Consider the following 12,350-nt stretch of genomic DNA (forward strand, 5'->3'; position numbering starts at 1 on the left):
ATGGAAACCTGGTAGGGGACTGAGTCTGCAATTTAAGTGTCTGCTAGCAGGGATACCCAGGAAAGCAAGTACCTCTCCATGCTGGGAGAACAGTATCGAAAACCAGCTGTAGTTAGCTACAGTGTGATCATGTAAGGTTCTGGCAGGACCCTGCTTCAAATGTGTAGCTGGTATGGTTTTGTTCCCATGTGGACAGCACCTAAGGCAGGGGTAATCAATTATTTTTTGTCAAGGTCCCAATTTCTTGGTCAAGGTATAGTCAAGGTCCAGACCCCCACCCAGGTCCCCTCCCCTAACCCCTGATTGCCCACCAGCTCCCTGCCTGGAGAGTAGAGTGACCTTATTTCCCTAAACTGAAAACAGGATTCAGGGGGCTGGCCTGAGCCACCTGGTGTTGCTGCTGTTCCCCCCCCCCCCAAATATGTTCCTCCGTGTCCCCAGTTGAGCCAAGTCGCAGAGATGGGGGCAGGTGGAAGAGGAATGGGTATCTGGGTAGCGAAGCAAGGTGTGAATGTTTGTGAGTACTTTTGAGCTTGGAGCCAGGAGGTGAAGCTATTGGACTATGATCCAGCTAGTGGTGAAATGCCCCTTTGGAGGCTGGGATAACGGGGCGGGGGGGGGGGGGGGGAAGGGGGGTTCCGGATAGGGGGAGGGACCAAGGAGACGCCAGAGAGCAGCCCTGGGGAGGCCAGGATGTGGCAGTAGTGAGTGACTGGAGGCAGACTGGGAAGGGAAAGGGGCTGGTTGGGGTGGGGTGGGGGGGGGGGAGGGCTGGCGAGGGCTCTGGGGTCTGGCCCTGAAGCATGGGGTGGGGAGGAGACAAAGCCAGGGTGGGGGGCTCTGGGGAAAAACCTGGGTGTGGGTGTTGTGTGTGTGTTGCGCTTGGTGCCCCGGCACAAGCGGATGCTGCAGGATCCCTTCAGGCACTTACCAGCTGGGTTTCCAGGTAGGGCCCGAGGCCCACAAGTTGCAACTCCATGGCCCAGCCAACCCCACCGTCTCCAGGAAACGCAGAGAAGAATTTGAATTAGGGCCCGGACAGTGCTGCCCTCTGGGCTGCAGAATGAGCACGTTGCACTCCCATCGCTTCCTGATTGGAGCGGCACGGCAGAGTGGAGACACATTGGACTGCCTGTGGGGGCGGGGTGTGTGTGTGCAGACATCCCCTCCTAAACGTTGCCACTCACCCCCCCTGCCCCATCCCTGCACTGCTGCCGGTGGGGCTGAGGCTGCACAAGCAACCGCCCAGGGGAACACAGTGCCCACCAGCTTGGGGACCCTGCGCTAGGGAGTGGACGCGGCTCCGCACGGCTGCAGCGCCGGCTCAGGTTCAGCCTGTGCAGTCTGCTGAAAAGCATCTGGTGGTCGGGATTTGGCCCACGGTCCACCTATTGACTACCCCTGGCCAAAGGCCTTGTCTGCACGAGAACTGGTTTAGTGAAATCTGTGCAGCCCCTTGGGAAGATGCTTATTTTGGTTTAAGGATGCCGTATCAATTTAGCTGAATTGCTATAACTTTCCCATGTAGACAAAGCCAAAGTCCCTGTTTGAGACTAGCCAAACAGTCTTGCATGTCCATCTGAATGGTACCTGCATGTGTTTGGAGAGTCTTTTCACAAACTCTCATTTTCAGTACTTACTGTACCCTTTATTTGCACAGTCCATCCAATGGGATTCCCTTAACCTCTGTTACAACTGCATCCTTTGACAGGCGTGCCGAAGAAAACAAGATGAAGACCTATTTTTGTGGTCCAAGTCCGTATCCGTAAAAGTGGCCTGAGGACTTTATTGCGTAGCCTGAAACTGTGCGAAACTTGGCTAGGTTAGTTTTGAGCCTAGTAATGGAAACTAGCAGAGTTTCGCTGGAATCTTTTCTGGGTCATTAGATCCTCTGTGCCCTCTGCATAGGCAGATGTCTTTGGAGACTTCGGTTTGGTTTCGAACTGGTCTCCTAACCAAAGGTTTGACTGACCACATCGTCGGCCTGCTAGGGCCATGACTGGCTGAGTCTACCCACAGCATTGCTTGTGCGGGGGTCTTGTTGAGACTGCTTGTGCCTGGTGGAGCTCTGTATTCCCCAGTGTCAGAAACCAGGAGCCATATAATCGTTTGTCCCAGCTTTGAACATGCAAGATCCGTGCCGTTTGTTTCAGAAGGAGGCCATCAGAGGCTGAAGGGAAGCAGGGAGATTGGTGGTTCTGTTTCGCAGGTCAGAGGCCTAGAACACAGTCCAGACAGTTCACACCAGGTCTTAAAATGTTGCTTCGGTCACCTGCCTGGGTGTTGCTCTGAGTCTCACAACATGGGCCTAAAGCCCAAGTATTCCTACACAAAATGCCTGGGGAGAGCAGCAACTGAGGCCAGGGCACTTTCCCTCTCGCATGGGCCTTTCAGCCGCACCTGAACCTCCTCAGCCTTCATCTTCAGCATCCTCTCTGTCAGAGACCTCTCCCCCTCTTCCACGGCCCTCTCGCGCCGCTCCACGGCCCTCTCGCGCCGCTCCACGGCCCTTGCCCTGCGTTCCACGGCCTTCTCCCTCTTCTCCACTTCCCTCTCCCGCTGGCTGGCACGCAGAGCCAGCGCCCCCATCTGCTCCATGAGGTGAGCCCATTCCCCCTCTGCGACTGGCTGGTGCTGTACCACAGGCAAGTGCGCCGCTGGGCATTGGTTGACCTGCCTGTGCCCACTCTTCTCCAGCTCCTCTCTGTGCATGCTCCTCAGGTGTTTCCACAGAGCGGTGGTCCCAACGTTCAGCCCTGGACCACGGCTGACCTGTCGGCCACAGAGCCTGCAGGCAGCATATTGGCTGGGGTGGTGACCAGTCCGGGGCGGGGCAATGTGGAAGTACTCCCACACCTCAGAAAATCTCACTCCCCTGCCATGGTGTGTGTGGGCAGGCACTGCACCTCTCCGCGCTCCTGTGTTACCAACCTCTTCCTCCTCTATCCTCACGACCACCTCCTCCTCTTCCTGCTTCATCCCCTCTCGAGAAGTTCAGTACACAAAGAAATGCAAAGTGCGACCAATGCTCTAAAACCCCTGCACCCCAAGTGTGAAACCTCTTAATCCTCAGAATGCCTCAAAGAAACACATCCATCAAATTCGTCCAGTTCACTCCGGGACCTTCTCTTCTCCCTTTATTCCTCCAATAGAGAGAGGGAGCGATTCAGTCTTTCTCTTATGTGACAGTTGTCTCCTTAGTAGCCGAGTCCCTGTTCAGTGCCATCCATCTCTTGCCCATAGGTGATGCAGCAAAGCTGAGCAAAAGTCACGTAGTTGTGTCTCGAGTTTTGGATTTGAATGAAACCAAAACTTGGAGGGTCCAAAACTGTGTGAACTGAAGTTGCTGCAATAACCAAACCTATGCAGGCTGGAATGGCAGTTTTTTTTAAAGCTTTTCTTCCTCCTCTAAAGATTCTCAGCACTTACCTAGTGCTTTTCATCAGCACCCTTCACAAATGTGCGCTAGTCCTCATGACAACCCTGTGAGGTAGGTCACATGTCCATACGTAGCCAGTGTGCAAGGCCTCGGAGTGCTTTGGTGACACAGCTGGGGTTACGGGTTAGAAATTGCTGGCTCCCAGTCCTTTGCTTGCCAGGCCACACAGCGTATTCCAAACCAGTGTGCGAAATCCTCCGCACGTTGGTTACTTGCACCAGTCTCGTATTCCGGAGCCCAGGCTCTTTGTGCGCTGGCTTCTGGCAAGGCGCAGTCTGCAGCGGTGCAGTCACAAAGTGGGCAGGGTGATTCCTCTTTCCTTTTAATAACAGCAACCAAAGCCCACGTGTAACAGTTCATGATATAGCCATGGCTGTGTCTGACTCTGTCCAGCTGGGGGCCCCCTCCCTAGTCCCTTGGGTTGCTGTAATCCGGAGCCCCAGGAGGTCTCAGTCAGCAACGGGTGCTCTGAGTCGGTCCGTAACTTTCCCTGGTAGGCAGTACCAGCCGTGGGGGTCTCTCATTATCTTCCCACGGTGCCTTTCTCTGCCCTCCCAAGCCTGGGCTGGGCCAGGCTGCTTCGCTTCCCTTCCTGCTGCTCCAGCTTCTCATCAGCTGAGACACAAACTCCAGGCAGGCTGTGCAGTCATGGAGGCACAGACGCCCCCCCTCTGCACAGCTGCCGGAGCCTGCCCTCTCTGCAGGCTGGGGGAGGAGGAGGTGGAGCCGGGGGTTCCTCTCCTGGCACGCTCTCTGCCTTGGCGAAACTCGGCTTTCTGCAGGTGGGGCGTGGGGAGCCTTGATGCCCAGATCCCTGAAGATTTGCTGGCCCCCAGGCTGGCTTCAGCCACACTTTTCCCTCTCCTCTGCTGCTTCCTACCCCAGTTACTTCTTAGTGTGTGATCAGACCAGGAAGTGCTGGCCGACTCCTGTGTCAATCATTCTCTGCACTAGTGAAATTTTAAAGAGACAGGATCCCAGGAGGTCTGGGGCATTGCTGGAAGCAGCTGCGAGTCCCGGGAACCGGATTCTTAATTCACTGGATGGCAGCTCTAGGCCCAGTGTTACGCCTTCAGTCTGGCATGCGGAGCAGTATAACCGGCACTTCCAGCTGTTCCGGCTGCACTGGGAGACCAGCTAGCAGGGAGGATATTAGTGTGGCCATGTATTTGGTGACGAAACAAACCTGGGACATCTTTTGGATGGCTCCAGCATACGAGGGTGGGAGCTGGGTGGATGATGGTTTCTGAAGGTGCCTGTCTTAACGTCGCCCCTTGCTGAGCTTTGCCCCGGTGCCATATTAGGGGTGTTCAGGACATTCTGGGCTCGATTTTGCTGCCCATGTACCGATTCTTCGTGCACTGCCCCACTGGGAGTTCCCGGGATCCGTAGTGCTTGAAAAGGGGGTGGCTAGCTGGGCCTGGAAAGGGCTCCGCTGTTCTAGCAGTGCAGTGTTTATAGTAGAGGAGGGTGCTGGGGGAAGAGGCAGAATGCCAGGCCAGGAGGAGGTGGGGAAAGCAGGATGAGCACAGGGCAGACAGGCTGGTAGGGCACAGATTAATTAGAACCAGGAGGGAATCTAGGTTTCAGAACACTACGTCCACCCCCACTAAACCTGGGATCTGGCCACTGGATGGCAGACAAATTTGTCCCCTAGTGGGAGGCTTATGAAGTGCTTTGAAGATGACAAGTGCTGTGTTTGTGCGGAGTATTATTGCCTGTGTGGAACGGCGCTGCTGTGCGAAAGTCTCCATTCTTGCTAGCCCCTTACTGCTGACCTGGGCCATATGGAAACTGGGATTGGGGCAGGGTCAAGATAAAGAGCTGTCAGGCTGATGAGCGCCCAGCAGAGGCGGGGGAGGGATCTCGGAGAGCCTTTGGGGTTGTTCTCTTTATCAGAGTGTGGTGGCTGAAGGTCTGGCACAGGAAGGGAAGAACAGTGTAGTCTAATCTAAGTGGCAGCTAAAATACCAAGAAGTGGCTTTTTACTTCCTGCGTCTAAGAAGGAGAAAGTTTCTATTCCTGGTTGCTAGAGGCAGCCTTGACCCTGCTGGAACCATGCAACAAGCCAGCTGAGTTAAGCATAAATCTGACCACAGCAGAAAGCAAACCCTGCCGGCCTTTCGCCCAGTTGGCCTGTATAGTGTCGCTGCAGCAAACAGAAGTGTCCTCCAGCCTGACGCCAACTTCTCAATAGCCGCCTTCTGCCACCAGGTTACCCAGGTGGTCTTCAAATTCTGCTCATTAATTTGTATCTAATGTTCGTCCCCAGTCCACTAATAATCTACAGGAAGGGTTCTGTGTGAACTCTCCTGAAGCTGCTTACAACTGTGAGTCCTTCCTATTTTATTCTTGCATTGCAAGCACTGGGAACCGATTGTACAATGCTCCTTATCAGGCACCTAGACATTGTACCTTCTGTTCTGGGCCTCTGCAGGACATTCTTAATGCCACTGACCTTGAGAAATGTTCTTCATCCCAAACACACAGCTTACGAGCAACTTTAAACGTGCCCAGGTGGTGAATCCTGGAGGGTACAGGTGGCTCTATCCTGCTTTACAGCTTTCTGACTTAAATACCCTCTTAAAATGGAAGCAGGCCATCCGCATGTTCTACCCATGGCATAGCTACACAGATTGATACTGACTGTGCATCTGCAAACCATATGAAGTGTGGGGGAGGTCTCTTTATTCTGGAGAATCTGCTTTTGTTGCTAGCACAGTGAGGTCTTGGTCTGTTACCAGGGCTCCTCGTCCTGCAGTAACACAATTAATGATGGAAGCCGAACATAGATCAAGTTTTTTCCTCTTCCTGAGAATAGAACTGGCTTTCCTTAGAACTATCCTTTGTTTTAAACCCCTCTGAAAACTGCCTGTGTGCTCTGGATGTGGGTTGGCTCTAAGGTCTGGTTACTGTTCTCCTTTAGGTTGTGATAATATAGTCATCATCTGGAATGTGGGAACAGGTGAAGCCCTTATAAACCTGGATGACATGCATCTGGACATGATTTACAATGTGAGCTGGAATCGCAACGGCAGCCTGATCTGTACAGCTTCTAAAGACAAAAAAGTCCGAGTGATTGACCCTAGGAAACAAGAAATTGTTGCTGTGAGTATGCTAAAAGCAGTGGAGTGTCAGTGCAGGAGATGCTTAGCAAAAGCATGTAGACAAACTCAATGTTTGTGTTTTGTTTAATGTGGTGAGACATTTGCAAAGCCGGTGAAATGTTACAGGAAGGGTAGCAGTGCTGAGGCACTTCACCTAATTTTATTGGCATTTGTGCTTGAATTATCAACATTTTGGGCCCGATTTTTAAATCTGCACAAGGGTAATTTCACGTGTAATTTTCAGGCAAAATTGGGTACCTGTAGATGCAGAGGGAGAGTCAGTGGCATAGCTGTCCATTTGCATGTGCTGTAGCTTGTTGAAACATCAGTTCGTTTTAATCTTGCTTTTAGAATGTGTAATTCTGCATGCTAGGCAGCGTTGAAAGAAATCAACTGAACGGATGCTGCTTTTCTTGTACATTAGTAATTTATTTTTTCACCTGGAGCTTTGGGCAAGGACCTGGAGGCTGTATCCCATCTGGTCAGCTTCTTGGGGCAGTGGTTCTATGCAACTCGATGAATAGAATTTGGGTTAATTCATCATGAATCAGGATTTCTGTTGAGTGCTGAATGTTTTTCTCTGCAAATCCATTTCAGGAGAAGGAGAGGGCCCATGAGGGAGCGCGGCCCATGAGAGCCATCTTCCTCTCCGATGGCAACGTCTTTACCACCGGCTTCAGCCGCATGAGTGAACGGCAGCTCGCCCTGTGGAATCCTGTATGTGCCCATCCAGCTGGTCCTTAGTTATAATGCTGTCATAAATTACTGGCCAAGACAGCCTGCTAGTTACCGCAATGCTTACATTTTATTAGTGAGATTATATTCCCCTTTTCCTCAGCTCTCTAATCCTGCCCCTACATGTCACAGCCAAGGACAGCGCCAACCTATTTAGGCCCCAAATTTGTATCTGTAAAGGAAATTGACTCTTGTATAACCTCCTTGGAGGAAGTCTTCTGTGTCTTCCCAAGAACAGTGAAGACATAACAGCAGCTAAATATTCAATGCTGCATTTATCATTGAACAGCTTAGAAAATATATGCAAAGGAGGGATGTCCTAGAACAAGCCAGCCGAGCCAAATGTAAATCTGACCAAAGCAAAGAGCAGATCCTGTAGGCCTTCCGAGAGGGCCACGTCCATCTGAAATCTTTCATGTGCCATCACAGTGTGGTACCTAGCTGTGACGTGGTCTGTTTCTTACACTGTGCAATAGACTTATTACCATGGTTGTGTCTCTAATCTCTTCCTTAACTTGGCATGTGTTTGGGGGGACCTGTTAAAAACAGCGTTTGATAGCAGGTCCTCAGAAAACCAGTGTACTCTCAAACAATGACCGTGCGTGCTACAACGTAAGGCCCTTCAGAGAAGTGAAATTGCTGTTGGTCATTCCCCTAAACAGTAGGAATCACAAAGGATTTAGCTAATGAATTTACTGGGGATTTCTATTCTCTGATGATCTGATACAAATCTCATTTGCAGAAAAATATGGAAGAGCCAATAGCCCTGCACGAAATGGACACCAGCAATGGGGTGCTGCTTCCATTCTACGACCCGGACACCAATATCATTTACTTGTGTGGCAAGGTAAGGAGCAGCTTCCGAGAGGAGCAAAGTGGCTGTGCGGCATTTTGCTTGTGAGAGCCTGTTGAGATAATGAATCTTGATTACACTGGACATGTGTTTTATGATAGCCATGCTAATAGGTCTGTCTGAATGCAGCAGTAGACTGATGGTGACTAAGCAGGCTGAGATGAGGCCATTAGCCTGATGAGCAGTGAAAATTTCAGCTGGAGGAAATTAACTATAAAATGTACATTACTCATGGGGCAATTGTTTCTGATGCTTCTCTCCTTTTATGTGATGCTTTTTTGAAGGTCAGATTGTTATGAGATATTCCCTTCGCCTCCCATGTAATGGAAACGCCACTGGTCCCTGCATTTAACTCCTCCTTTGTTGCCTCACCTACCTGGTACATTGCAGCTGCCTGCATCTCCAGCACTGCCTCATTCACGTCCGCTTTGGACTGCGGTCGTTCCAGTGCAACACAGTGTTTGTAGTATTGCCATTGTGTTTGACGGCTGCGTAGAGGTAGCCAGTGGGCTCGTGCATTGGCACGATGCATTCCTTCTCTCTTCAGGGAGGAGGCTCGACAGCAGACGTCAGCCTGCTTTTTGTGTAAAGGACACGGGGCCTCGCTGGGATGGGAGCCCCCCCACATTCTAAGCACAGTATCCCAGGGCCATGGAAGGGTCACCGCCCCTTTCATTCTCCTCCTTCTTTGTTCCCTGCAGGGTGACAGCAGCATTCGCTACTTTGAGATCACCGATGAATCCCCATATGTCCACTACCTCAACACCTTCAGCAGCAAAGAACCGCAGAGGGGGATGGGGTTCATGCCAAAGAGGGGCCTGGATGTGAACAAGTGTGAAATCGCCAGGTAACTAGGAGTGCTGAGCGGCTGGCCCGTGGATGTGAGCAACACGGCTAATCGGGCTAGCCCATTTATATTCCTGCTTTCGGTACACGTCCTGGGCCGCGCCGGCCAGGTTCATGTAGTACAAAGCAAAACAACCTCACACAAGCAAGAGATGCATTTGGTACAAGAACTGAAGGAGGTGGGAACACTTAAAAGCTCAATTGGATGTGTGGTCTGAGACAGTGACGCAAATAACGACTGATTTAGAGACCTCTCGCTCGCTCGCTCTCATGTTCCGTCAGGATTTCTGCAGTACCCTTTGCTCCCGGTGACAAGTGCTAATATTTCTGCTAGGGATAGTATGATCTGAACTGAAAGTGGGTCAGTGTTTGGGTTGAGACTGTAACAGACGGATGGACAGTATCTAACACAGCAAGCTGCTGGAATCGGCCTTGCTAAAATCAAGCATGTTCCATCGAGGCAGTTCTGATCTATATTGGGTCAGACGTAAGCCTGGTTTACTACAGGGTTTAATATTAAAGGGATGTCTCTTTGATAGTCTAGCATTAATCTCCTTCCAATGCTGCTTTATAAACTTAGAATAGAAACAATTTCGGACTCGTGGAGAACAGTACAGCAGCATTGGCTTAACCAAAGATTGCTGATGTGGCTGAAAACTGCCAGCGAAAGCCATGCCAGGTAAACATCCCACGGCAAGGACGAGGCACCCACCATAACCGTTTAATTGGTGGTCGTCTTCTAGCTCAAAATACGAGTAGAGGTGGAAGACTGGTGTGGAGATAGGCCGTGTGTAATGCAGCAGCTTGGTGGCCAAAGATACAGTGCGTGTAGCCTATATTTGTATAGTGCTCATCAGCAGAGTCTCAGCAGCAACCTGTGACGTACTGAGAGCATCGTCAGGCCAAACTGAAGAGACTGCCTAAAGAATCTTGCTGTTCTCTTCGCACAGGGTGCCGTCAGTCCACCCAGTCATTAGAGGTCTAGAAGCACTGGCGCACAAAACTGGGTAGTTTTCACCTGCCCTTAGAAAAGCCCCTTCAACTGCTGGGTGTGATGGGGGGTGGGGGGGGGGAATTACCCAGCTGAAACCTCTTAATCATTCTCATTTACCATCTCTTCCCCCGCCCCTTGACCACTAGTATCCATTTGGGTGAACAGGAATCAAGCCCAGCTTCCATGTGCCGACTGGCATTTGCTCCCACTAAGTTGTGCTTTTTCTTTTTGAAAGGTTCTTCAAACTTCACGAGCGGAAGTGCGAGCCCATTATCATGACGGTCCCCCGAAAGGTGAGGTGCTGCCTGCAGTGGAAGTTATATAGCACCTTCCAGCCCAAAGCATGTTACTAATTAATTCCTTCTGACTTCTAGTCTGACCTTTTCCAAGATGACCTGTATCCTGATACGGCTGGTCCTGAAGCAGCTCTGGAAGCTGAAGAGTGGTTTGAGGGGAAGAACGCTGATCCCATTCTCATTTCTTTGAAACATGGGTACATTCCAGGCAAAAACAGGGATCTCAAGGTGGTCAAAAAGAACATATTGGACAACAAGCCTGCAGCAAACAAGAAAAGCGATCTCATTAACACCCCAAAGAAAGCAGCAGACACCTCAAATATTGTGAGTAACGTCTCACAGGCCATCAGGGAGTGGCACTGGAGTCTCAGGCAGGGGTGCTCTACCCTCTGAATCAGTAAAAAACCAAATGCTCTCGTTACACTGGGCCCGTCCCTGCAGTAACAGCCTAGCTAGCTAGCATGGACTTAGTGCTCAGGGGCTACTAGGGTAGGTGGTTTTCCGGACAAGAGGTAAGTCTAAGATCACTTGTAGCTATTGAAGTGCCCTGTGAACCTTTTGCACAAATGTGTGTTAGGCCTGGTGATCTGGCCACACACGTACGTGGGGGATTTACATTCCCTCAGCCCAGTTCCCCCAGAGAGCTGCACTGGGAGGAATGGTTTTGTGCTGCTAGGCAGTGGCAGAGTTTGAAATGGTTTGTGACCCTAAAAATCCTGCTCCCACCCTGGGAACTCGTTCCCACAGGAATCTGACTTTCGTTTGTAATTCAAAGAAAGCAGCTGGTTAATGGAGGAACTTTGGATCCTAATTCATGAGCCCATCATGTGTCTAAAACCAAACACAGCAAATCAGAGAGAATAACCCTGACGGAGTGGACTGCTGAGAAGGCGGGTGTGAAACGCCCTGTGGTCTGGCTATACTGGCTGACAGGTGCCCCAATAGTGTTGGTTATAAGAGCAGATTCAGTGTATCAGGCCATTGAATAAAGGGGATTATAAACTCCATTAAAAAGCAAACCCTGGCCCAGTGTACCCTTTACATTTGCACTAACTCCATTAGAAATGCTGCTGGTTGCTGTTCCATTAGCATGTTACCCTGTGTCAGAAGCTTCATGTTAGCACTCAAGAGCACATGATTCCCAGCCGGTTTATCTGTAAGAATCTCCCTTTGAAATCCCTTTGTGCTGGAGCACGTTTGCTTTAGAAACCTCAAATGTCAATATGCAGAATTGCTCCTTCCAGCCAATTTTTAATGAATTCTGGTTTTGTTGTTTGGTTCCAGCAAAACGAAGCCAAATTGGATGAGATTTTGAAAGAGCTTAAATCTATAAAAGACACAATCTCCAATCAAGATGAGCGCATTTCCAAGTTAGAACAGCAGATGGCGAAGATGACGGTTTGAGAGCAAAGGGAGCAGAACTTTAAGCTGGAGCAGGGCTGGGGCGGCACTGCCGTTCAAGAAGACATTCCATTTCAGAAGTTCGTCAAGCAGCAGCGTGCAGCATTCCAATAAGAACTTTATTATTCTCCTAAATTAACTTCAGCGAAAGCCGATGATTAAAAGCCGAGCTTTTTAGTGAACAATTTTTCTGATGTTTTAATGTGTTACGTGACTTGGTCAAAATTAAGTCAAAAGAATAAGTGCTACTTTTACAATTTGTTTCCAGATGTTATGAATTTTTGAAAACAAACTATTCTGACTTTCAGTGTTGTGCCCAATTATCCTTTTATAGAATTAGGGACCAACGCCACATTGTTCTTAGCCATTTTTTTTAAAGTTGCCAAAAAAAAAAAGTAGCCTTTTATTTTTCCTATTTGGCACTTTGCAGTATTTGTTTTTTAAATCTAAAGGGACACCACTGTGTGTGTGAGTGTGTAGAGATTGGGGTGTGGCTGTGCATGTGTGTGTTTATACTGTGTAGAGAACAAAATGAAGCTGTTTTGTATAAATCTTCATCTTTGAACAATCTGATCAGTTCCATTTGCAGTGTGGACAAGGCAGTTCTAGAGCCCCTCCCATAAACCCATGTGAGTTGACTTTACTGCCTTTTTAACAGTGTCCCAGTCACCATCAGCAC

General features: G+C 50.0%; 2 protein-coding genes across 5 annotated transcripts in view; one reads left to right on the forward strand and one right to left on the reverse strand.

The window, feature by feature from the left end:
* CORO1C (coronin 1C) overlaps positions 1-12,110 on the forward strand; it is a 66,717-nt gene extending 54,607 nt beyond the window's left edge. For all 4 annotated transcript variants that reach the window (XM_024196263.2, XM_024196262.2, XM_024196261.3 and 1 more), the window contains 7 exons: positions 6,366-6,547; positions 7,144-7,263; positions 8,024-8,128; positions 8,836-8,981; positions 10,210-10,267; positions 10,349-10,594; positions 11,555-12,110. In XM_024196263.2, coding sequence (XP_024052031.1) covers positions 6,366-6,547; positions 7,144-7,263; positions 8,024-8,128; positions 8,836-8,981; positions 10,210-10,267; positions 10,349-10,594; positions 11,555-11,674 — 977 coding nt within the window. In that variant the 3' untranslated portion in view covers positions 11,675-12,110. The remainder of the gene's footprint in view (positions 1-6,365; positions 6,548-7,143; positions 7,264-8,023; positions 8,129-8,835; positions 8,982-10,209; positions 10,268-10,348; positions 10,595-11,554) is intronic.
* On the reverse strand, positions 821-4,291 carry LOC112104111 (zinc finger BED domain-containing protein 2-like). Its single transcript, XM_024196264.3, has one exon. The coding sequence runs from the start codon at positions 2,977-2,979 to the stop codon at positions 2,326-2,328; it is 654 nt and encodes a 217-aa protein (XP_024052032.1). The 5' UTR covers positions 2,980-4,291; the 3' UTR covers positions 821-2,325.
* Positions 12,111-12,350: the final 240 nt, after the last annotated feature.

Source organism: Terrapene carolina, unplaced genomic scaffold (assembly GCF_002925995.2).
Source record: "Terrapene carolina triunguis isolate 2854851 unplaced genomic scaffold, T_m_triunguis-2.0 Scaffold234, whole genome shotgun sequence".
Taxonomy (NCBI): domain Eukaryota; kingdom Metazoa; phylum Chordata; order Testudines; family Emydidae; genus Terrapene; species Terrapene triunguis.

Excerpts from the sequence above, each read along its gene's own strand:
- LOC112104111 (XM_024196264.3), bottom strand. The coding sequence starts at position 2,979 with ATGAAGCAGGAAGAGGAGGAGGTGGTCGTGAGGATAGAGGAGGAAGAG.